The 27,128-nt window shown below is 43.1% G+C and overlaps 1 protein-coding gene across 1 annotated transcript; it reads right to left on the minus strand.

Moving 5' to 3' along the window:
* Positions 1–741: 741 nt before the first annotated feature.
* Positions 742–20,575, minus strand: POLR1D (RNA polymerase I and III subunit D). Its single transcript, XM_082482593.1, has 3 exons — positions 20,449–20,575; positions 10,238–10,312; positions 742–2,135 (listed from the first exon to the last, which is right to left on the minus strand). The coding sequence occupies exons 1-3, from the start codon at positions 20,472–20,474 to the stop codon at positions 1,850–1,852; spliced, it is 387 nt and encodes a 128-aa protein (XP_082338719.1). The 5' UTR covers positions 20,475–20,575; the 3' UTR covers positions 742–1,849.
* Between the last annotated feature and the right edge of the window lie 6,553 nt (positions 20,576–27,128).

Here is a 27,128-nt window from a genome sequence, read left to right on the forward strand (position 1 = left end):
TTTGAACGCCTGAGTGTGGAAAGTTCTCAGGACATCATAGTATTACTGCCAGACAGACCAGCAAGAACTTACGGGGATTTGTCCTGTGGAAGATCTCCAGCCCTAACCCCGATCAATGGTGAAGTGAACTCTGCTGCAAAGCCACATCTGGCCAGCACGGTCCCTGCAGTCCGGCCAGTATCGGAGGTGCTGTCCTTCCAAAAAGGATTATTGAGAACACAACTAGTGTCCAGCAAAATAAGGAATGCAAGCAACATCTGTATATTTAAACCAAAGAGAGTCCTATATTCACCAGAGATACTACTTTTTCATTGATCCTACTTAGAAAATTTCCAATGATTTGAAAGGCTGGTACTTCTGTTCTAGTGCTATGGCTCCTGCAGGGAAACAGAGAAACTATCCGCAACTCCTCAGTGGAAATGTAAAAGTATCCCACTTTGCTGGATACGCAGACCCTGGCAGCCACCAGTGCGCTCAACGCCTGCTCAGCTACCTTCCCGTGACTCAGAAGAGTAAGTCCCAGCTCGCACATCAAAATTCAGCCATGGTAAAGCTCCACTTCGCTCTCCACATCTCCTCGCTAACACATCTTTCTAAGAGAGACAGGAAAGTATAGCAAGACGAGCTATAGATAAGCCTATAGGTGGCACTCTTGGCCTGACACAACACTGAAGGACCACGAAGCACTGGTCCTCCTTTCCCTTGGAGAGGCCCATGTCACTGAAGAAACACATTAAAAGTATTAATTCCACAAAGCACTTTTAATGAACATTTTCAATTTTATTGTCAACACATTTAAAAATGGAAACCTATGTTCAAAACAATTATTTCTGAGAATACTGAAATACAAAATATTTCACGCAAGTTTGTTACTGTAACACAAACAGAACTGAGACGTAGAATATGCTGATGTGTATTATATGTGCTCCAATCACAAGTTTAAGAACTGTACCACTACAGAACTGTCACACAGGTTTGGAAAGTGAGCGTTTGACTGTTTTTAACTATCACCTCTGCATTTCTAATATTACACATTTACTTGGACACTTTCTAGCAGTGGACAGAGAACATGATAATTTTATCTTCAAGGTTTGTTTTGAAAGCACCATGACAACAGACTGTTCAAACTACTTCCTTACAGAGGGAAGTCTAAACAGAGACAATTATTGCAGTTATGGCTTTTTTACGGGTAATGTTTATTATTATTATTTATGACAGGTTTGTGAATATACAATAACAAGCAAAATCAGTATTTCCTGGTAGTTCCTCCAGCACTGCCCATTTTAAATTTGTTCTTTTTATACTAAAGAAAGCAAACTCTTATATTCTATACAAAACGCATGTGCTTGGTCAGGCAACGACCAGCCTTCTCTTCTTCTAAGTTCTGTAAAACTAAACTAACCCAAACACACAAAACTTCTTTATTGGTTAGCAGCAAAGAAGTTCTGCCAACTTTACACAATAAATAGATTTCTGCTTAATTTAAATTTATTTCCAAAAGAGTGACATAACTAAAGGAGTTGTATCAGAGAGTGACACACATATCACGCTTCGTCACCAAAACCCTAAGCTTAGTCAGAAGGAGAGAGATATGGAGCAAAGGGAAAGGAATGTCTGTTCTAAAACGACTGAAACATTTTTGCTGCATTTTGCTTTTCTCTTAAAGGTCCCAAAGAAAAGTTTTCTAAAGCTACCTCAAGGTTACTTCTCACACAAGCAACTCTGTTCAAAATTCAACCTCGAACAGCATCTTTTCCTGAAAGACTGAGACATCCCTGCAGTCCCACACTTCATGACATTCCTGGCTTCTAACACCACACATTCGTCACTCCACTCCCCTCCCCTCCCCTCATCGTTTGCTTGATCGCTTTTCATGCTTATCCTTTGTGTGCTGGTTCCTGTTACGGTGCCTCGGAGGAGAGTAGCTGACTCTCCTTCTGGACTGAAAGCTGGGCGTATATGGGTGAATTCTGCGTTTCTTTGGTTTTTCTTCTTTCCTGCTTTTGTTTGGCTCAGGCTCCTTACTGTCTTCCTTTTGCTCACGTTCCTGATCTTGTTCTTTTTGAGATGGTAACGTGTTTTTGATGGTATTAATAAGAAATCTTTTATTTGTACCAGCAAGAGGACATTTCAACCTGCGAAGACATTGAAAAGTGATCAAAAAACAAGATAAAAACATCCTGAAAAAAGTCTGAGACTTTAACGTTAATAATTTTAAGACAGGTTTGTGCTTTTGGCTTTCCTTGTATGCCACCTAGTGTAAACTCTCAGTACAGAAAGATATGCTCAAGGTTGTCTCGATTCTCCTTTTATCTTATTCTTCATAAGATGAAAATTATTTTACGCCAATACAGTGAAAATCCACATGATTTTCACCCGGTAGTATGCGCAAGGGGACGCAGAGGATGACAATATATTTTAAGGTTGACAGCACTTAACTTGGGTATCCAGGAATCAAATATTTAAGAACATATTCTAAGTCAAATTGGAATGGTTTACAAGAGCACAAGCTACTAAAGTCAGCGTTATTCAATGAACTGAGATATTTAGAAAGTAAAGGATACACTTGGATGAACCCAAACAGCTGTATTAATAAAACAGACATGAGGCACACTGATTTTAATTTATATTTGGCAACCAAAGTATTTTATTTCTTTTTCTTAAACAGAAAGGATACTTATCCAACTTTTTTCCATTGCTTCTGACTTTCTCCTCTTGCAGCTTAACACTTTCACACATAATTTATCAGCTAGTTTTAATAAACCAGTACTCTGCATTTTATTTATCTTGTTGGTATCTGTTGTACACTACTTCTTCCCAACTTATCATCTCTTAAAGGATGGAATGAGAAAAAACAAGTTTCAATATATTCCTGCAGTTTATCTTGACAACATTTTTGCGTCTGCATGCTAATGGAGATGTTACGGGATTGCCCTGAAAAAGCTGAGCTGCTGGAGATCACAGTGCCACTTACTGAATCATCTCTGGAGTCAAAGAATCCTAACACCACAACGTTAAGATTATCTATTCTACTTGACTATATTTTGTGTAAGTGTAGAAACTATACCCTGGCCATTTAAAAACCTTTGACACCTCTGAATAATCAGAAGTGTCAGAATAACAAGAAAATTGTATCGAAGATCATGCCTGATTACTTAGCATACTTCACGACTTTTAACTGGACACAGCATGTACTGTGGTGTTTGCTTCAGGTCTGCCTACTAAACATTACTGTTAAGTTCTTTGAGAATTTAGGACAAGAACAGTTATAAGAGTCATTTTAGAATTAAACAGCCACATTGTTTATTTCCACTAGGTATTTCTTGACGAATTTCTATAGCACAGCTACTTTTAGAGTTTTCTAAACTTTCTGCATATAAATCCACACTGTTTTGCTCAAATCCTGGTTAAAAAAAAAAATCATAAAAAAAAGGTCTAGATCTGTATCTAGTATAGCTGTTTTGTAAGTTACGGAGACAGTATTTATCCATTACCTTTATTACCCAGTAAAAATACAAGGATAATATATGTCAGTGGAATAGGGTTTCTACTTCAAGCTACATCACGTACGAACATGGTGCTGAACACACCATGGCACAGGTTACACTCAAGACATAACACAAAACAGCCAACATTTAAGTCCTCTGTATGTCTTATGCCAGCGTTAAACCGCTGTACCTCAACATCTACCAAGGAGGGCAGCTTCCTCTAGGCTGCATCCAGGCAAAAACTATTTCACATTTTTCTCCTTCCTCGTGCTTTTTCTTAAGAGCTAATGCATTGATTAAGCACTAACATATATATAGCACCAGAATGAGACAATCTGCCCTAAATAAATTCACCTTGCTGAAGTATTTATTTCTTTTTGGCACTGCGAGTGCTGCCTGAGCTATACTAAGAATGAAAACAGATGAGAAATGCAGGGCTTCAGCGTTAGCTAAGAGATGCCATTAGTTCACCATCATGCAGTGATAAAAGCGAGCCACCAGGCTTTCACAGAGCAGTAGTAAGTTATGGGCCTGAAGAGAAACATCAGTCCTTAGTTTTATTGACCTCAAATTTCAGAGCAAATTCTACCTTTAAGTCTTAAAGGAAACGAGAGGTATGGCACGTGCTACATTACGCATGCACTCACACAAGCTTGTAATGTTTACATATATCCATGGTATATATGGAACTGTGAAGATGAAAAGTGAGCTGTATTAATCCACTGGTATCTTTGACAGCATTTCGAACAGTGAGAAACTTCTACAATACTTCTACAGCTGACCTCCCCAAAGACAACCCTTTGGCTTGCTGTAGGTCTCACAGAATCATAGAATGGTTTAGATGATCTTTAAGGTCCCTTCCAACCTATAGTTCCAATGCCCCTGCCATGGGCAGGGACACCTCCCACCAGACCAGGTTGCTCCAAGCCCCAGATCTGATCCTGCAACGCTCAATTCAATGACAGCTTTGCCCTCAATGTGGGTTCTGAAGGGCTGGGAGGGAAGCTCAGACCACGCAAGGGGAAATGCAACACTGCTGACAGTGCCACAGATTTTTTATTATTTTTTTTTTTTAAAAACCCGAAACATGTTAAAAGAACATTAAAGTTCCAAACTGAAGCATGCCTGGAGCAGGACTGCAGGCGTGACAAAAGCAAGCACACAACCTGCAATTCTAGAGCATCTTGTCTACAAAATGGATTCCAGTTCTGTAGCAATGTCTTCACTCAACATAGGGGTTCACTTTTTCCTTTGCACGCTCCAAGAAGCTAACCCAAGCTATTTTTACCCACAGAACCTCATTGGCCTCCACAGATAAGTTCCTGCACACCCCAAAATCACTCCACTATGCAATGACAAAGTGTCAACATTGTATTTTGAGCAAGAAAAAAAAGATTAAATCCATTATTGTGAACATAGGTCAAATCTTAACTCTACTTTTGGCATTTTAAGCCAACGTCTGTGCAATAACACAGAATTTCCAGCCAATATCTGCCATCACGTAGCAGAGCAGTTAAGCACAGAAGTGCACCTTATAAGTTGTTAACAGTAAAACATGCTGACATCATTTAAGACACAAGTATACAGTGCCACGCACCACAGTCTTTTCTCTGTTGAGTAACTGGACACATCAAACAGGCTTGGCACAGTCAGCCTCAGCGTGCAGCGTAAATCAGATCTTTCCAGGAAACGGGGTTTGATATGTATGAACTTACAACTACAACCCTATTACTTCCGAACTGCCATGGAAAATATGGTACTCAACAGAAAAGTGACTGAAGGCCAAAAAAAAAAAAAAAAAAAAAAGCAGCTAGAGGTTGTTTTGCCAAGCCAACTAATCCAGGCTGTTAGCCTTTCACAGGAGATCTCACAAAAGAGGATGCCTGGGATGACACAGCAAGCTTTTATGTACGGTGTTGGCAGCTGATACAGCTGGCAGGACTTTGGATGGGAACCTGTGCTCTGATCACAAGATTTTAACAGATTTCCTTTGCAACCACTGTCTGTACCCTGTTTCTCCTCCTCGTCACACTGAAATGAAAAAGATGTAGCAGAACCACATTGCAGTGTTTCTGCACAGCCATGCAACACCCATTCAAAGACAAGATGCAATACAGCATTTTGCAGTTCCAGTGCTCTTAAAGTCTTCAGCCTCATCTTCATTATTTTGTATTCTGCAGTACTTCTGACTAACAGATTTGATATTGAATAGAAAGCTATATATAGGAATGAAAGCAATTTTAAAACTGCTTTACAATAGGGCTAAAAATTATTGCTTTCAACATTTATCAGCTTTTTGCAATTTCATCTACTCTTACAACACAGAGCTGAACAAACCATCCCAAAATATCTTGTTTTCTATATCTTACTTTAGGTAAGCTTCTAAAGTAAGCCGAGAAGTTTATATTCAGTTCAGCCTTAGCTCACTTGCTACCAGCATCGTTGAGGACCAGACCTATACACTGGAGACAAAAAAAAAAAAAAAAAAAAAGGCTCTAGAACTTGTCCACACAGTATCTTTTGTGACATTTTAACTGCCTTTCTCAGTTAAAGCAGAACAACCCCTTAAAATAGGACCTAACTCTACTGCTATAAGAAGCTTATGAATTATGTACATAGGACCGATAAATCCACTTAAGGAAAGCTGAGCTTTTAGCTTGACTTTACCTAGACACACAATGGAAATCCCAATACCTTACAGCTTTATTCCATCTGATGAATCAAGGATACATTTATCTAATAGTTTCAAATGTTCTAACATTATTTGTCCACAACTTCCCATCCTGGATCCAGCTGGTCCTTCAAGTGTTAACTTTCCAACAGCTGCTCTGATGTCTTTTGTCATCTCAGAAGTTCCAGCATCACAGCAGCATCACCGAGATTTAGCCACAGATTCTGCTCTCTTTTGCTCAATGTTTCTGGGATTAAGACACCGTCAGAAGAGGATCCTCCATCACCCTTCCCTCACACATTTTCTTACTTGTGATTAGCTTCACTAAAGCTTGCACCAGACACATCATCATCAGTATCTACATTATGTGGTATCGTAAGGATGTAGGAGACCCCCAACAAGAATCACTACGGCCAGAGAGTACATACAAAACGAGCATTGCAGGAACAAGAAATACCGCAGTGTTGACAGCAAGAATCTTGAGGACATCCAAGGAATAAGTCAATACTTGAGAGATCTATAAATACGAACATCCAGTACTTCTTGGATTAATTTGCCAAGGACCTAGACACTGCCAATCTAAGCAGTCCTGAGAGCACTGAGGCCAATGAGCTTACACTCTTTACCAACTAAAAGCTCATGCAGCCCGTTGGCAATACTGACAGTTGCTCCATGTTCAGAGAGTCTCTGGCCTGGTATCACCAACAACCTCTCTATTTGGGAGAGGTCTTTCTTCTACTGCCATGTAATCCCTATACGTTGCAGCACCTACCCGTGTCATCCATAGCAAACTTGTAAGGCAACATAACACTGGCAAAACATTCCCAAACTGGACGAAATACTAACAATGCCGTCCCATATTTCAAGTCTGAGTCTTTGTATCAGATACTGTGGGCTAAAGGATGACCGCTTGGTATATTTTTTTCTATACCTGTCAGCTATGCTCACTTGGATGCTTGCAACTTAGGCTCCAACAGCCACTGACTATCCATCTCGCATGAGGAGACAGCAAGAAGTTCGGTAGGAGCGCTTGGGGAACTTCTTCAAGGAGCGCACTTGAGCTACGGAGAACTAATCATTCTGGATAGTAATGGAGCAGTGGCTTGAACCTGAAAGCAATCCCCAAAACATGTTCAGAGGCTTGCTGGCTAAGGTTTTGCTGCCATCAACACAGACTGGGAAACACTACTCCTTTGTAATGGTATGCATAATATAGTTCCCTGGCAACACCACCTCCCCACACACCTCCCTTTAACCAATTCCTGTCAAACGCCACTGACTCCAGAAATGTATTTCACAGTATCCAAGTGGAATCAGCGAAGTATGAGCATTAGCAGCCTCTGCTTCTCCTTACCCAAAGACAGATGGCAGAACAAATCTTTTCTTCATAGGCCGAGTCGCTTCAACTATCCAGTGCCAATGCAGGATTGATGGCCTTACACTAGATGTCTCCAGGATTTGCGCATCTCTTCTCCAGGACTCCTCTGACAAAGGGCTGAGGAAATCCCAGAAGTCCTCATGAAACACACCTGTAAGCATTTTGAGTTTGGCAAGGAAGGAAGGTTTTGTGCTTTACCTGTTAAGACTGTGCTTTTAGACAAATTGGTGATGACCTTGCCTCTTCGCTTCTAACAGTTATGCTTTTCCGGATTTGGTCTACTAACACACATTTTCATGAACTAACTTTTCTGCTCATTTCAGTTGGCATCCACAAAGCTCAGAGCAGCAGTTATCTTCCTCTCAGTAGTTTATAGTTGCAAGGTCACGTGTCAGTCCTAGATCTAATAAGCCCTTCAGGATTTACTCCATTTTGCTGGAGTGCGTCAACTGAGCATAGTTAAGTTTCCTTCCAAATATCTTACTGGTTCTCTCATCTCCCAGGTATACATGCAATACACAGTTGTAGGGCTAGTTCAGAAGGACCAAAACAGCACAATGGGGCATGAAAATATTCAAGGGAAGACAGCAGTGGCAGCTTCTGTCTGTTGTTTTGTCTCTTGTGCTCGCACAACTAGACATCAAAGACTTATTGGGAGTCTGCCTAGGAGGGGCTTTATAGCTTCTTTATGGCCACACACACCTGCTGTACTCTAGCCTATGCCAAACTCTACAGCAGCAGATTTGTGATAAATGAGACTACTACCAGTTTCTCCAAGGATAAATTCAGAGAGGGAAAAGTCCCTAGAGAAACATCATATAAAAAAAAAAAAAAAAAAAAAAAAAAAGCATCTCTGAGTGCAGGATATCCTGAGCTGCAGACTGCCCGAAGCTGGGATAGTACCTTGAGGAAGTACTGCTACTTTCTTGTATTTTTCTTCCTCCATTTTCTAGATACTGGGTATTGGCCACTGATGGAGACGGGGCACCACAGCGATGGATCCTTTGTTTGACCCAGTGTAGTTATTCTCATGTTCCTCTGCAGTTGAAAGGATCCTTACTTCAGCAGTCTCAGTTCGGAATATCACCAAGCCAATCACTATGTCAACAGTCTTCCTCTGCCTGAGGCCTTCTTGACAATCCTCTCCTTTTACACCTTTAAAGCAAGCCTGAACTAGCCAGACACTATTTCACTCTAGTGCAATATGCTGCTGTTCTGAAGAACAGGTCACCCTTGGCTATCCCCTTCTCTGGCAGGCCTCGGGCATTAGGGTTTAGCAAACTGTGTGTTACCTTGAGCTGACCATCATTGCTAGCTGAGCAGGACCACCACTCTTTTACAGACACGGAATAAGTAGTGGCCGGAGCCAGCAGTAAAAGCTCATACGCGCTCCTGGCAGGTATTCCAGACTGCTCAAGCAGCAGCAAAGTTGCACAGGGACACTTGGTTATCTCCCAGCTGAAATCTTTAGTCTCCACACCCGCAATTAACTTGCAAATTCACAGTAACTGGATGCATGCAACACTTCACAGTGCTAATTATCTGCACTGATTTACCTGGCCATTTGGCAAGGCTGACAGGGTAAAAGCATGCTGTATCAGCATAGCTATAACCATTCTAGGGGATTAAACCAATTTAACCATATTAACATAAAGGGTATAAACCGCATCCCTGGCAGAAATACTGGATGAAATACACAAAAACCCCAAAACTTGTTTAGAGAATATAAAGGATTAACTGTTTTCAGCAAGACACTATTTTAATCTCTTCAGGGCTACTAAAACAAACATAGCCAAGAAATCAGCTGAGAACTTAATTAACCACACAGGCTTATCTTTTACTACTGTTGGTGGAGGAAGACAAACCTTATCTATAAATGAATTTAACGCAGTCAACTGGTATACTACTTGTGTGAACATCCCTAGATCTGATAGCTTGTTATCAAAGTCATATACATTATTTTAAGATGAATGACTCTTCTCAGCATGTTATTACTTCTCTAATTACAATTACATGCATTACATTCTGTGATAATCTAGCTGTGAACACTGAAATACTGCATTGAAGAATTAATACTGTATTTCACTTAAGATTTAAACACTGTGATTCTTTTCCCACCTGCTATACAAATTAGCCCCTGGATTTTAGGGCTTTTTTTTTTTAGTATTAAAAAATACCTCCTTCCAAAAATGGATTATACTTTGAGTTCATTTTTGGCTGCAATTTACACATGGATTCTCTACTAGAGGATGTTTTATTATTTTTATTGCTCTAAGGGTTTAGGTTTCTTTGTCAGGCTATGAATTCTTTTAACTTACACAGAATTTAACCCAGTAACATGTGGCCAGTATGTAAGTACACGCATGCTGAAGCTACCCAGTATTTTAAAGATTCACAAGTTTCCAATCCAAACTTTGCAATTCCATCTATTGTAAGGAAACACTATTACAGAAGCTACTCCCAGTTTTCTAATTGCTTTGACTTCAACACATTCAGTCAAGCAATTTCATGCAGGAAGAATTTACTTCCAACTTCTTTATTATCTTGACTCAAATTTTTGCCCAGACAAATTAATACCCGGATGAAGAAAAATTATTTACGCATGAAGCAAACTAAAAGGCAGAGACTTCTGTCACGCATTAAATGTAAAATTTATTTTGGCGTTGGTAATAGCATCCATTTCCTCTTGGCACAACTTACCAACCCATAGCTCCCATTGTTTCAGCTCTGGTTCTCCCACGTTTTGCCTCTTTAAGTAACTCTTCCACAGCCTTCCTAGATATGAGGAAAAGAAAAAAAACTTGAACACAAGAACTTGTAACTGTATGCACTTCTGTAAATAAAGTGGAGAGCTTCTTCACTGTAACGAATTAAGCAATAAAGAAGCTATCAAAATCAGCTTGACTTTCTTATTAAGATAATTCAGATTCCTATGCACCAAGATTAAAATACACATTTTGACATATTAAAAGCAATTAAAGCTGTTACAAACACAATTGCAATACTAATTGAAGAGTAGAAATAAAGTGTGCAAAACCAGTGTACTACACTGAAAAACACAGTTCCTATCACTTCTCCTTGGGAATGCTCTTCCCTGCTGTCACTTCAGTTCTTCCTAAAGTCTTTCAACCACAGCAGACCTATTTTGAGCACAGTTAAACACCACTAGTAAAATAGCAAGCAGTCAGATGACAGTAAAATCACTGCAACTAGCAGCTGTCAAACTACACTAGCTTTGTGTAACAGTGGAAGAAAAGAGCTCATCTTTGTGACTGTGATCCACCACCATCCAAAATTACCAACCTTTACCTTATCAGCACCTTGTAGAACAAACTGGCCAGATTAACACTAAAGCAATTAAATAACTGTGCTCACATAAAAAGTCAGAGAGTGTAAATTATGCAAATTATAGACAAATCCTGCAATGTCAGTCTTTCTGTTCTCTTTACAAATTAATTTCAATCTCAAATAACACTTAAGTAACTGTTCTACAGTACATGGTTGAAGACAATAGGAAAACCAATGAACAGATAATGTGAGCCATTTATTACATAAACTGAATGCACAAACTAACAATTTGGTTAGTTAACTGTAAGCAACTATATATGTCAACCAAAAACAACTGCAAGACATAAAAGGAAAACTATGAACCTGGCTGTAATACCCAGCATATGAAGCTAAGCATTAACAACATTGACGTGGGTAAGACTGAAGGCTTGAGGAACTGAAGGTAGGAGGTAAGAAAAAGGGTATTTTTTGTTTAGCTCTCCCAGCTACAAAGTGCCAGAACGGCTGCTGGCATTTGGACTATACAAGCAACACAATCATCACCTTGATAGCACAAATGTGTGCATAGACTGTGCAAGAAAAGATAACTGCCACCAGACTTCAACACGAACTTCAAGGAAGCCACGTCCCATCGTGTTGTTATGGTATTATCAGCACAGCAGGATTTTGCTGCTTTGCCACAGATTAAAAAAAGCCTAAGTATCAATTTTGCTGTCAAGCCAAAATCGAGACTAGAAGTCAAGTGCCATCATCTAATAGCAGAAGCAAGTCCAAGAAAATTTATATGGCAGGTTCATGTGAAGATCGAACAAGTTAATGCTGGGGTCTAAACATCTAACAGACTTAGGTTATTAAAGTCTACATAGAAAACACAAGAGGTCTTAGCTTTAAATGCATATATACTGCATGTGCATAACAGAAAATGAAAATAAGCAGTACAGAATTTCCTCCAGTAGCTAGTGAGAAAACATTATGCAGTTACATAGCAGCCTACATCTGTCAGTCTAGATTGAACCTTCTTCAGTTTGTTATGGTAGTAGCATAAGCCTTTACTGGCTCTCTTCACATTTGTGATCCTGGATTCATTCATTCATTAGGATAGGCTGGTGACATTTTATAAATGCAGACACACTTTTTCATCTGTCTGTATTGCTTTTGGGCACTTTGGTTTTCCCTGGCAACACAAAACAAATTGGTGCTAAATAAGTGTAATGTACACCAAGCTGTGGCTGCTCTTTCTACAATTACTCTGCAGTTCTGCTTGTATATTCAAGCCTTCATATTCAAATTTTCATATTTTATACTTACAACCAGCTGTCATGGAACTACTTCCTTGCTTCATAGTAATTTCCAGCAAGCAATACTTTAGCTAAAGAGTCCTAAACAAGCCTCCAGAATCAGTCACAGTTCTCAAACAACATATAAATAATCCCTGATTAACTTTAATATATACATATATCCCTTTGTTCCAAGGAGAAATCATTCCATCCAGCAAAAGCTGAGGTCTGTGCCAGACAGACATGCAAATACTCACAGGTCATAAGTTTTTCCTTTGAGAGTTTGCATTTGGAGGCCTTTGCAAAGGAAAGCATCCAAGATTTCCACAGGAACAATAGTAGAGAAATGCACCAAAAATTGTAGCACTGCTTCTCCGTGCACTAGTCTATTAATGGCACATTGGTTTAAGGTTCCTCATAGAAGCCTCTCTCTCATATAAAGTTATTAGTACTATCTCCGTAGCAGCTGGGCTTGGGGTACTGCAAATCCTTTTTTAAGCATACATCCAATTGAGAGGACACATGGCGTATCCAGTCATAGCACAGGCATTCATGGAAACAGAGCATCTGCCCAGGTAAGCTGTCACCTGTTCCAGTTACCCGCACCCAGATGCTAAGGACGGTGCCAGCAGCCTCGCCAGCTACTGCTGCCTTCCCAGGTAGGAGCAGTGAGGGACACGGGACAGCTGCTGCCAAGATCAAAAAAAGGGGTAAGAAACACAGGCTCTGCCACTGGAACATGGGAGATGCTGCATACACAGGTCTCAATGAAATTATGGCAAAATTTATTTTTTGGCCAGACCCAGAATTTGCTATCTGAGCAGCCTGAGCTAGTTTATAGTGATGACAGCAGGAACACAGGGCCTTTATAAAAGTGTGTCCTGAGCCTTCAGACAGCAATGTCAGATGAAGGGGAGGAAAGAGGAAAAAAACCCAGTGTCTGACTTTTACTTACTGCAATTACCAAACTTAGTAATTCTGTTTTGAGAAACCTGACTAGGAGGCAGATTAAAAGCCATTATATCTGTCATTATTTTATAATTAGAATCATAAACCAAAGTATCTGAGTTACAAAGCACTAACAAAATACACACACACATATTTTAAAAGAGCTACAACTCAGTTTTAGGGGAAACATCACAATAAATTAATATGGTGACACCCATTCTATTAACTTAAGTAGGATTTATAAGCCATTGAATATTTGAAACTTTATTTTCCTCTGGTTATAGCAAGGATCAGACTGACCTGGCATCCATCTTAGGAGCCTTCTAAGTTGACATCTTCCCTTCTTATCAAACATTGTTTCCTAATATTGGGTTTTCAACATCACCCATATTCATTGCACCTTTACAAAACCCTTTCGACTTGGACAGACAAATGGAAAAATGCTCAGATCCTCTTTGAAGTCATGCGTTCCCACTCACTGAACTTATATCCTCTACACAAGTAAGCCAAAAGCTTAAAAGCTATGCAAACAAGGTTTCTACATTTGCTTTTAAAGGCCTCTTGGGACTCCACATTCCTCACTCTCTTCATTTTTACAGCTTGGTTACAATACAAACAGTCCTCTGGCTGCCAGCTTCGACTTCAAGAGTAGCAGCACACAACTTTCACACAAGAACCACCCAAAGACCAAAATTAAGGACAGGGGCACATTTAAGAACACTGTCATCATTCTGGCATCTTTTACAGCAAGCACCACTTAAAACTTGCTGTGACAATCCCTTCTGAGCAATCAAGCTCAGCTGCAGAATTACAGTAATATGAAGGTATAAACAGCGATGGTTTTATCTTCAAGAGTATGGTCCAAGTCCTATTTACATTTCTCAGGGATTAGACTTTTTCCTCTATATTCCAAGGTTACAGGCAAAGCTCCCGTTGCATAAATCCTAACAGCATGCATCACAAATACACGCGTCCAAGGAGTGGGAGAATGCTAAAGGCTCTGAAATCAGGCAAAATCAGATATTTTCTAGTCATCATCCAGGCAAAGAGCTTCATCATTTCTTCCGAAAGATCAAATGGATAGACTGAAAAATGAATAATTGGTAATAAAGAGGTATGTCTGATACAGTTACAGGCAAGGAAAACACCATGTCATTACACAGACCACCCAACGCTGGTAATTATATACCATCCTGTTAGAAGACATAACATGCTGGATCTGACAGCCAAGAGGCCAGGCAGGCACAGCTGCGTGCCCAGGTCCAATAATCTACTCCCAATAGGCAGATGCACACACCACACGTATACACCACCAACCTCACCAATCACAGACACACAGAGCACTCACACCAACACCTTCATCCTGTGGCTCGGTGTAGGAGCCCCCAAGACTGCAGCCCAACTCCAGTTGCTAGTACAGACCATCACACACAGCTGGCTGGGACTCCCTGGTCCCTCAGTACCCAACCCCACTGCAGTCTTGCCATAGAAACTCACAGGCAGACACACATCTCTCCCCAGGCGAGCCCCTGACCGTACAGTCTCTCCAGCAGCTGGCCAGGACTCCCCACTGCCTTCGACAGCTAGCTCCTCCTGAGGTCTTGGTTTTAGAGATACATGCTTCCACCTTATTCACCCCACTCACCAGCTGATCCACCTTAATCTTCACTAGCAGCCACGTGCTCATCACACCCCCACGCTTGCTCCAGTACTGCAGCACAGACAAATATAGGTCCCCAATGCCACTCCAGTGGTTTACATTTGGTTTTACTCACTCCATAAAGCGTCCCCAGTTGCTGGCACCCAGCTCTCCAGCCCAGAGTCTCAGCCCAACTGCTGGCATCCAGACCTGCACTTGTTCCAGTTGCTGGCAGCGTGGACACACGGTCCCTCTGACCCATGGTTTGACTCTAGTTGCTAGCATTGAGATGTACACCCTCAAATAGAGTCTCTCACCCAAGAAAGAGTTAGAAAGGAACTGTAACAGAAAGACAGGACAGACGGCACCGATTCAGGCACAGAGTACAGCCAGAGAAGTGTACCAACCAGCAGCCTATTCACACAAAACCAGATCTTTTTATCCCCTTATTCCTCTATTTTCCCGCCCTTACTTCTCTCCAAATCACCTGAACCCATCCCTTCCCCACCTTTTGTTCCTCCCCTAAACATCCCATAAGTCTTATGCAATCTCAAAATGCTCTTCTCCTGCATCCCATAATGCATCCCACGCCCCTAGGCAGCAACACCCTTAAGTCCCAAAGACGCTCTAGCATTGACTCATCTTGATGGGTGTCACACCCAGAAGCCAAGGCTGCCTCCTGGGACCAGCCCTGGGAGGTGCCCAGAGAAAATGTTGGTTCCTCAGAGTCCTTATTGTGGGTTCCCACCCCCCACTGTGTCCCCGTGCTCATGAAGATGGACCTCTGATGGGCGGGTGGCTCCTGAGATGGGCCTGGGAGAAGCCAGGACTAGTCACTATGCGGGCTCCCCCATCCACCATGGTCGGTCTTTAGTTCTCTGTGGGTGTGCCCAGGAGCTTTGGCACATAACCTACCAAACTCTGCCATCTCCACCCACGCCATCATCTCATTAAAGATCCTGAAGAGAACTCTAATGAAAATATATCTACTGGAATTGCTTCACAGCATGCAATCAGCTAAAGCAGTGCACAGATTTGGAGCAGGAGCGTAACGTTCCTATTCAACATCTCCCAGACTCAGAGAACCAACATCTTTATCAAACTTCCCTTCTACTCTGCTCTGGTGAGACCCCACCTGGAGTACTGTGTCCAGCTATGGAGCCCCCAACATAGGAAAGACATGGACCTGTTGGAGTGGGTCCAGAAGAGGGCTACAAAGAAGATCAGAGAGATGGAGCACCTCTCCTATGAGGACAGGCTGAGAGTAGGGGTTGTTCAGCCTGGAGAAGACAAGGCTCGGGGAAGACCTTATAGCGGCTCTCCAGTACCAAAAGGGGAGCTACAGGAAAGATGGGGAGGGACTCTTTATCAGGGAGTGTACCGATAAGACAAGGGGGAGTGGCTTCAAACTGGAAATAGGTAGGTTTAGATTAGATATTAGAAAGATATTTTTCATTTTGAGGGTGGTGAGGCACTGGAACAGGTTGCCCAGAGAAGCTGTGGAAGCTCCATCCCTGGAGGTGTTCAAGGCCAGTTTGGATGGGGCTTTGAGCAACCTGGCCTAGTGGGAGGTGTCCCTGCCTATGAAACCACTCTGACACCTTCACAGCATTAATAACTGCTTGCAGTCTATACCACTACTATTGAAGCTCAAAGGCGAGGCTGCTCAGCTACTGTGATCCCCAAAATCATGCTCAAACCTACTTCCTGAGGCACTCTAGATCCTGACAGCAAGCTGCAAGCCTTGGAAAAAAATTAGCAGTTTTTAAAATCCATTTTCTCAAAGTAGTTTTATGCTGACTGTAGAACTTATTTTTACCATGCATGGGACTGGAAATAGAAGTGGATGTTGGTATTCTGATTACATCTGAATAATTTATATCAAGACCTTCGGTCAAGTAAAGAACTAAAGGTACTGCCTTCTACAATAAAGGAATGGTAATGAAGGCCAGCATTACTTATAATTAACTCCTGTGAGCTGGTCTGTCCTATCTGCTCACACTTACTAACAAAAACGATGAAAAGGAATAAAGCCTAAGCCACAACATAAAGAGGAAGAATGAAAAAGAGGCACAAACACACCACAAAGTTTCTAACATTTGTTTAAAGGCAAAGACACTCCACATGCTCTCGTTATTTGTCGATCAGGTTTCATACTTAAATATGCAGCTTGTCAGTCCTGCTATTTGCAGCACATTTCTGTGCTGATATTCTCACCAGCTTGAGTAGTGAACATACCACTCCATTTCAGACACCGATTTTAGATTGCAGACCCCCTTTTTTGCCATGAATATGGGAAAGAATGGCATACTGAATCCTGACACTGATTTTCATTGTTACTGTTGTTTTTGACAGTTATCAATTAATTTCTCCAAGGCACAAAGCTTACTTGTTAAGAAGCGTAATCGGGATACCCGTGCAGCACAAATATTAGACTACTGATTCTCAATTTAACTACAGGCCTCTTGTTACAGAATTATACCTTTCCTTGTGATTCAGAGCAGCATCTCCTTAGGAAACACTTAATTCCAAGTAAATGATGCTCCAACAAGCTTGGTAGGCACTTCTAATAATGTATGGTATCCAAGGTTGTGAAATATTTATAGCTGTTGAAAGACAGAAGGAATTATGGAAGAATTTGGACACACAGTATAACAAAGCCACTTCCTTTATATTCTCAGAGAAACAACGTATTTTCTGTGCTTCAAACACACAGAACAACCATGAAGACAGTTTAGGAAGGGGATGAGGAAAAATTACTTTTTTTTGCATAGGGATGAAAATGGTGACCTCTGCAATATGCCAAAGGATATTCAGTTGAAATTAAATAGGAAAAGGAAGTACGCGTGCTTGCAGGGGAAACAAACTAAACAGTTCTAGTAGCTGATGTGTAACCTTTTCTTTCTGCTCACTCTTGGGTCATATCTCCACAGTATCGTTAATTATGTATTAACAAAATTTAGCCTAATTTTTCTTAGAATTACACTGTATCTCAAGACTCTGGGTCTTCACTGACATACCAGCAAGTTCACAGGAAAAAAATGTCAGCTCATACTTCCAACAGAGGTTATCAGGCGAGATGGAACGGAGGAAATAATTCAGTAGAATGTAGCAATTTTACACGCCTGTGGTATTTACAGCTTTTAGAGTTTTAAAATCCAGGGTACACAACAGTCAAACAGTAACTTGCGAGTTAGCATTCAGCTTTGGTAGCAACTATCACTTCCTATTAAAGTGAGGAAAACATCAAACACAAGGTCAAGTGAGAGTCAGACACAGTAAAAGTGAAAAATAATCGCAGGAAAATGTGGCGGTAAGGATGAAACAGAACAAGCAGGATGAAGAGACCTCTCCTTAGATAATAACAAAGAAAATTTAAAAATAATAGGACAACTGACTTGTCTTAACAGATCATTGTTTGGAATGCTGGGACACAAACCTCCCTTTAGACCTGAAAAAATGTGCACAAAAATATTTACACTTCTTTTTTCCCCTGTGGTAAATTAAATAAAGCCCACATACACAAAAACCTTAAGCTGTTATTTAAGACTTACGGATTGCAAGACAAGCCTGAATTCAGAGACAGACTACTGAAAATATTCCAAACTAACTAATTTTTAAACACTGAAAGTCTACTTCAATAGTTAAAACTGTGGCTACAGAACAGAAATGCCATTATTTGTATGCTAAAGCCATATTACGGAGAGCCTAAAAATTATAAACCCTAACTACCATCACTGTACTACTCACAGGAGAATACAATCAACAGGTCATTGAATATGAAACTAAGGAGTAATGTCTGTAAACCACAGGATAAAGAAAGGTCTGTATTAGACTCTTTAAGACTGTATGGGGAAGCATATTTAGAGTAAGAAATACTAAAATATGCCACCTAAATGCATATAGCATGAACTGAATTCAGGGTGCTACTAGCAAAGCATGCTGTTATGAAAGCTGAGGGTATGAGGGTAACTAATGATACGTGGATCCAGGACACAAGGTGATAATCGTCAAGCACGCTATGTTGTACTTACGATGTGTTCAGAGCCGATTAAACACATACGGGGGTAAACAGTAGCGTGGATTGAAGACACCGGACACCTAAACCCTACCGTGTACCACTTGGTAAGCAATACTGAGCTTCATCCTCATTATCTATCATGCTGCCACGGAAAAAGAATAGCAAATCCCAACTCAGATTGAAGCTATGAAGCAGGATAAAACTTCAAATCTGGTTCCTGGGAAGGAAAACATCAGGAGGAGGCCGTGGAGCAGCCAGCTATATAGCTGGTGAGGGAGCAGCTATGCCCTGAACTGCCCAGAGGTCCCCAAGTCCCCAGCACTGCAACAGCAGCCGTAAGACAGGCAGCACAGCAGATCAGTGAGATGGTTTCAACTTGCTATGAATGAAAAAGATTTAAGTTTGGAATGGCACCAGTAAAAATAACATTCATGCACATATAGAAAGAAGCTTTAATTATTAAACTGATGATCTGAGAGCAGAAGTAGCTTACCAAGCATTAAAGGCCTCTTAGAAAGCATTATGCTCTCTAGCCCTTCCACCACTCCAGTGCTACTGCCTTTGTCCCATTTAAAATACTTGCCAGATATAAGCAGAAACAAGTTATTTTCTGTAAGCGCTCTCAGACACAGTTAAGGGAAAGAACCATGAGAAGAACCGTTCAAAAAGCCTCTGGTCATCACTTCACTGTAATAGTTTTTTTAAACAGCCCTAAGAAAAATGCAGTTTCTCACACACAAGCTTGCAAAAAAAAATAATAATCCAATAACTACAAATAGGATTATTACCCCCAAAATCTGTGATGTAAACACCTACAGTCTATTTCTAAAGCAAAAGTAAGAGAGGCTTCCTGTGACTGAGTTTCCAAATACAGAAATCTGCATTTTCCTCCTCACCGTTTGCTTGGGAACACCGTTAACTCAGCACCGGCAGCAAGATGAATCCTCTCATCGCAATGAAACGCAAAGCAGAAAGCAAGTTTATTTTTTGGCAAAACAGCTGCCAAGCACTTGGTATTATTCCATACAAGAAACACGGCAATTTTAACAATTAGTCAACTGGCACATCTCCAACACTGAAAATTGAAATTTGTTAAGAAGAAAAGTTTAAATTTTTTTTTTTTTTTAATTTTACCAGATATTCCTAATGACGCAATAATGACACTTTTCCACCGTGTTTCTAAACGGTACCAGCACGCATCACAAGAACAGTTGATTTTATCGGTGTGGTTTTTTGGGGTTTGTTTTTTCTTTTAAAGTAATGGATTTTCCCATCACGCAGGCAGAATGTCTTCATTTTCTATCACAACTCCCCCAGCGGGAGACCCAAAGTTTTGTCCCGAGGACGCGGCGCGTTCCAGCTCCGGCCTGCGCACCCCCCCCCGCCCCGAGGCCACGCTCACCGCCGCCGGGGGCGGGGGGGGGGAGCTGCGGCGGAGACCGGGCCGGGTCTGCCGGTGGAGAAGAGGGCCCCGAGCCCCCACCGCCGCCGGGGCGGGAGGGGGCCGTCCCACGGCCGCAGCCAGCTCCGGAGCGCACCGACGCGCAGCGCTGGGCCCCGGCCGCCCTCTCGGGGCCCCGCAGCACCCCCCGCGGCTCCTCAGGCCCCGGGCGGCCCCAGACCAGCGCTGCCCGGGCCTCACCGGGCGGGAGGCGACGCCGGGCCCTGTTCGGCGGAGAGGCCCCCACCGAGGCCGTGAGCTCCCAGTGCCGCTCAGCCACCCCCACCCGCCCCTCACCTTTCCAGCTCCGGGTCCTCCTCCATAGCGGCGCGGCAAGGGCGGGCGGCGGTGCCCGCTCTCCCCCCCTCCTCTCTGCGGCCCGGCTCCTCAGGCGAAGGCCGACGCCATGCCCCCCTCGCAGCCCGGCTCGGGGCGGGGCGGAGCGGAGCGCCGGGGCAGGCGCAGAGGACGGCGAGGACCCCGGCGGGGGAGGAGCCGGGGCGGTGCGAGCCGGGCCGCCGCCACACCCCGCCGGGCACCTGCGGCCACCGCCCCCCCTTCCCTCCCCGAGGGGAGAGTGGGGACGACAGCCGGCCCGGTGGGCTTCTGCCCGCCCCGCTGCGTGCCTCCGGGACCCTCCATAAACCTCCACCCCCGCGAAGGGAGCGCTGCGGGCCCCGTGCTGGGGGGAAGCAGGCGTGGGGTGGTCACCGCTCGCTCCCCTGTGGCTGAGCGGGGGCGGGCGGGAGGGGTCTCGGCGGCAGCAGTACCACCACCACCACCACCACCACCACCACCAGGGAGGCGGGAGTAGGGCTGCCGCCTCCCCTCAGCGGCGGGGCCCTCCTCCCCGGGGTTTGCCCCCCAGCAAGGCCGCGGGGCACGGGCGGGCGGGGACACATCTCCGGGCAGGGCAGGGCAGGGCAGGGCAGGGCACGGCCCCTCCTCCGCCCCGGCCCCGCCCGCGTCCCCCCCCCCCTCCGGCCACCCCAGCCCCCGCTGCGATCAGGCGAGTGGCGGGGACACCCCGGCCCGGGGCTCCGCCGCGGCCCGCCCCGGCCCCGCTCCCATAGGCTGCGGCGCGCCCCGCCGCCCGGCCCCGCGCCCCGGGCTGCCGCCGGAGTGGCGGAGCGCGGCTGTCACTTGGGCCGCGCCGCTGCCCGGGGCGGGGGGCGGGTAGGCGGAGAGCACCGGCCCAGCCCAGCCCAGCCCGGCCCGGCGGAGACGCGCTCCGCCAAGTGCTGCCCGGAGTTTGCCTCCCGCCAGGCGGAGCGGGCGAGCGGGCGGGTAGACACAGCCGTGCTTGGCTGAGGGGCGCGGCGGCGGCGGCTGAGGAGAGCGCGGCGCGGAGCCGGTGAGTAACTTCCCTGCCCCGCCGCGGCGCCGGGCGGCTCAGCCTCCCCTCAGCCACCGGCGGGCAGGGCGGCGGCCGCGCCCCCCCACCTTCTTCTTCTCCTCTCGGCTACGGCGGCGGCGCCGAGGGGGGCTCTCCGCGGGGGCGGGCCTGCGGGGGCAACAAGTACGGGTGAAGTGCCATGTGTGTCCCCACGGCGGCCCTGCCCTCCCTTTCCCCGGGAGGAGCGGGGGTTCTTGCCGGTGGTCGCCGGGTGCCGCTGCTTGCTGGGCCGCCCCGACGCCCGTCTCCGCCCGCTCGGAGGCGATGGGGGCCGCGGCTGGGACCCGCCAAGCTGAGGTGGGGGCTGAGGTGCTGGGGGGGGACCTGCCCCAAAGGCGCCTGTTGGTTTGTTTTTGTTTTTGTTTTTGTTTTTTTTTTGTTTGTTTTTTTTTTTGGGGGGGGGGGTGTCCCTAAATATACACCTATGCTGCTCTCGTGTGGCTTTGTTAAAGGAGCTGCTGCCTGAAAAAGGAGTCAAATGACCGGGTGCGGGGGAGGCAGAAGAACAGCTGCAAGCAAACCCCTGCCGCAGGAGCTGGTTTCAGGTTATGTGTTTTACAGCTGCGCCGGAGGAACTCGGGGCTGTGTGTAAAACGCCTCCGAAGCCGATGTGGTTGGCAGCTATTTGGAAGTGTTAACTCTAGTCCTCCGTGCTCTGACCTGGGCTCTCCATCATTCCCCCCCCCCCAGTTTGTTAGCTCTTATCACTGAAAATGTGGTTTAAAAAACTTAAAACCTGGTGCCTTTTAAACTTTAACAAGGTATACTTTAAAGTTATCAGTGCTCTTGACAGAATATTCGTCAACTAATTGAGAAACCAATTGCTGGAGCTGTGCTAGTGACAAATCTGACAGTCTCTTGTGACTTTTCTTACCGTGTTCCTAATGCACGGCGCTGATTGTTTACTGCTGTAGAAATCCACAATTAAGTACTTCTGAGCTTCATTTAATTCCTTTTTTAATTACATGATACTGTGGGTTTGGTTTTGTCTCTGTGCAAAGTAAAAAATGTTTGTCAGGGATTAGCTTTGGGGTACGTTTGGTAGTCTCTGGAAATAAATTTCAAATCATAAATGCATTTGAGCTTCTGTTCAAAAGAGAAACTGTTCTGAGCTAGGCTCTCATTAAATAAACACTTTGACTCGCTGATTTTTTTTATTTATTACTCTACCCAATTCCTTTTGGCTTCGCGATGCTTTATTCTAAGCTGCAATCCAGCAGCAGATCAAGGAGGCTTAGGAAGAAACATCAGATGGTTTCGGTTAGTGTCCCTACCACTTGGAAAATAAACATGTTAGTACCATATGCTGCCCTGACTTTATTAAAACAAATTTCCTCGAAATGGAAACAAGGTATGTCAGTGTACTTGCTAGAACCGTAAGACTTAATAGGGTCCTTTATCATTTACTCTTTTTCTTTTTTTAAACGATCAGCTCACTGAAAGAGGAGTCCTCTTCCCTGAACACAATGCTGTATAAAATGATTAACTCCAAATTCAGCAGGCTGCAAAGAACGCCATTGTGCCCAGTTAGATTTATTTTTTTTTGTAAAAAGAGTATGTAATGTTATGTTTTAAAATGCTTGTATTACTACAGTTCCAAAATCTGGATATTGAAAAAAAAATGCATAATTTTAAAAAGAGAGTTTTTGGTACTGGATTTCTAATTATACTGACCCTTAACTCTGGCTAGTGACTTCAGCAAGAGGTAGCCCAGGGCCTTGGACTCAGGTCTGAGATTTGCAAACACAATGTGATTTCCTAACACAGGACTCAAATCTTCTATTAAAAAAAAAAAATAAATAAAAGTTAACCTACAGTTGAGGGGTGAAGCTTTGCAAGAGGAATGTAAGCTGGTGATTGGGTGGAAAAGTACTTGAGACAGTTAGGTTAGGTTAAAAAATAAGCTTACTAAAACCTGCCATGCGTAATTACAAAAGTGTTGGCTTTGATATTCCAAGCTTTGGGGTTCGTTTGGAGTCTGCTCTCATGGAAGTGCTGATGACCTCAGTGAAACTTTGTTTTTTCATAAGGCTTTACCTGCACTGAACAGCCTGCCTGTCTTCATCTTGGTGTATATTTATGGGCCTGTGTCACTAAAAACCAGCAGAAGTTTGTTAGATTCTAGTTAAAACTCTGCTTGAAAATACTTCAAAATATCACCCTCTTTTTCTACCCCATTTTTCCATACTCTTTAAAAATGTCTTAATACACTTGAAAGCAACTGTGAAGTGATACTAACAATATCAAAGTGAAATGTGTAAGGATGTGATGTGTACTAGACATTGGATTAATATAATTTAATGTCCTAAATCAGCAAGATGCAGCTTATTTAAAGAGCTATTGGATATTATGAACTGTAACTAATAAGAAAACAGCCTTCGTTCAGTGTTGAAATGCTCCCTGCTGTAAAAGGCACCAGAGGAAACTGGTTGCCTATTTGATACAGCAGTGGTTTTTCTCTGATACTTGAAAATTCTTTGCTGATTTGGTTTGCAGAAGCAATCTTAATGGGACCCCATTGAACTGCATGCTGCTTAATTGCTTTATTAGGTCAATGGAGTTTGTTGTTTAGAAATTGTAATGCCTTTCAAAGATGAAAATTCTTTTAACTATCAGTATTAAATTATGTAATTTGGGGGTCATGATGTCTATGGAGCAATAAAAAATAATCATGTTGCAGTGTGTGCTTTTTGGTTTTTACGGCTCCAATTCTGTAGATGTTTGCACTTACATATGTTCAATGTTAAACACCCAAGTATTTATTTTGGAATTAGTAGGTCTGTTGTTAGGCTTAATGTTAAGCCTGCATGTAAATATTTTCAGGGTCAGGATTTATGTTCGGAAAGTTCATGGGATAAACCTATCATGTGTTTTCATACTGGCTGTTCTGTATACTGCATGAGATAATATAGGTAGCTAACTTCTGCTTTGGAGTTGGGGGTTGGTTTATCTACTGACACGTAAAGAGATCCTCCCAGCCCTGCTGCTGCGATAAAGTGCTGTACCAGAGCTGACTTCATCCTTGCAATGTGCTTTACAGTACTGCAAGCATCTCTCTTATTTCTGAAGTATTGTTACTGATATAAATGTGCATAGATGTCAATCCTTTGCATTCTTGTAGATGCTTATTTCAATTGATGTTGGTTTTACAAGTAATTTGGGGGCTGGAAAACAAGGGAGCCTCTTGCTGAGTCTCTCACACTGAGCTGTGCACTAGATGGTGAAAACAAAAGCTTAAGTATGCAGTTGTTTGATATAAAATCAGGTAACTTGTGAACATGCAGGATTTTAAATTGTTTTGCGTTTCTGTGATTTTTTTTCCACCCAGTTACTGGAAACTTTTTATTTAAAAAATGGAACCTTGGGGTAGCATAGCTCAACATTTGCAGCCTCATTTTTGGTTTAAATAAGCAAGTTGTGATGTTGCTCTGGGCTTGTGGTATTTTGTGAAGAATGTCTAGAATTTTCTTGCTGTCATCACAGCAAAACAGACCAAATCGAGTAAGAAAGTAATTGTGAGGTTATAAATGCGTCAGCTCGATATAAAAGTTAATTTTTGCCCAGGCAGAGTTGGGTTTTGCTTTGGGATGGACTGATAGATGTTTCATTTTGCCTAGCTATTTTTCCTTCATTCCACAGAGCAGAATCTGTTTTTATATTTCATTGCAGAGATTTTTCACGCTTAGCCACTGTTTGATGGGGTGTACAGAATTTTTATGAAGAACCCTTGTTTGCAGAGCAAAATGCAATTTGATCAAGCAGTATATCCAATATATGAACTAATCGAGTTTTAAAATGTTGTAAATGGTAGTAGTAAGTAGTTCTAGATCATGAAGAAGAAGGAACTATGATGTATTTATCTTTTTTTCTAGCAACAACGCAACAGAAAGTGATGTGTGTTAAAGGAGAACCCGTATGTGTCTGGGCGAAGGGAGGAACCCAGTAGTTGCAGAAAGGCAAAGCAGGGCTTTTGGATCAGGTTGCCTGGAGTGGTGTTATGCTGTCAGATATTATTCTGTATTGGTACGTTCTCTGCAGTGGGAGTGATTTTTGAAGTGTGCTGTAGGCTGTGCTCCCCACCCCAGCCCCCAAGAGAGCACTGCCACTGCCTGTTCCCATGACCTTCTCTGAAGAGGTTGCACAAGCCCAGTGGAAGGTGTCAGGGTGCCAGTGCCGTGCATTCCCGGGCACTGGCTGGTTAGAAAACAATTGGGAATAAGCACAGTTTATGATTGGGCTCAAGTCAGTGCTCCTATACGTTGACACTTTTATTGAATTTTGCAGTTGTACTCATTGTGTAGATTTTTTTTTTTATTTGCATGTAATTTTTGCTTGAAGCCGAGCTCTCCTCCACAGACAACCCTCTTAATGCTGTGTCATTTTTTCAAAATTTTGGCCCTGAAAGGCCAAAGAATACTAGTGAATGGAGGGTATTAAGCTCTTACCTTCCTGTGACTTTCTTTGTTCTTCAGATTGGTGCTAATCCTCATTTCTGAGTTCGTACATAGGAAAAAGAAAACTGGTGCAGCAGAGGTTTTTGGCACAACAGAAGAAAATGGAAATTCAAGCAAAGCTAACGGAGGTAAAATGTCGCTGACTTGTGTACTGAAACCAGTTTGTGCAAAGCGGTTTTCAGTGGTTGCTATACTGTGCTCGGATAAGCTGTCGTGTTCTGCCACAGGAATGTTGTGTTTGCTTTGAAAGGACCAACCCATGGGATTTTTTTCTGACACAAAGCAATATTTCAGAATCTAGGCGTGTCGTGATTTTTCTGGGTATCAAGTTTTGGTTGGCATTCTTGAACAAAGTCTTCATTTAAAAAAAGAAGCTTGGCTGGTATCGGCAAGCATTTTATGTTGATGCATTTTACTTTGTCATAAAGTGAATGTGCTTTTGTGTGCGTACCTTGTGTTAGTCCCTAGATGAAACAAGCTGTATTAGCAACGTACGCTTACAGTGGTAGAGAAGAGCCTATACTGGGGTTTTCTGCGGGTATAGCGATGTCATCCAAATCATCCCCCTGATTGACATCGCTACCTGCTACATCAGCAAAACCAAAACAACAACAACAACAAGAAAACCCACAACCACCATAAGGCTTTTAAGCTAACCACGTGTTGACGTCAACATCATTGGTTATTCCACCGCCTTCAGTAACAGTGCAGAACAGTACATTCAAAGTCTGTCTCAGGGCTGGGTAGCCTACATCTACAGCGAGTCACCTTTCAAGGAGGACGCTGGAGATGATGGTATCTGTATGTGCCTCATGGGAAGTGCACCAAATAACTGCAATAGATTAAATACTTAAATATGGACCATATTAAGTTGCTTCTACATGTTTGGAGGTTAAGTTATAGGAAAAAAAAAATCAGTAACAGCTATTGCTACTTCATGCAGAAGAGGATGCTTTATTGTTACTTCCAAGTTCATGCATTTATTTACCAATAGCGCACCCTTCCTTGTGTTCTTGCCTCTTTTTATTAGATATGTTCCCCTGCCCCATATCATCATTTTCTCCTATATATATTTTTTTTTTAAATCAAGTTGTTTAAAACCTGTTTGTTACCAGACTGAAGTAACT

This window comes from Vanellus vanellus, assembly GCF_965231255.1.
Source record: "Vanellus vanellus genome assembly, chromosome: 1".
Lineage (NCBI taxonomy): Eukaryota > Metazoa > Chordata > Aves > Charadriiformes > Charadriidae > Vanellus > Vanellus vanellus.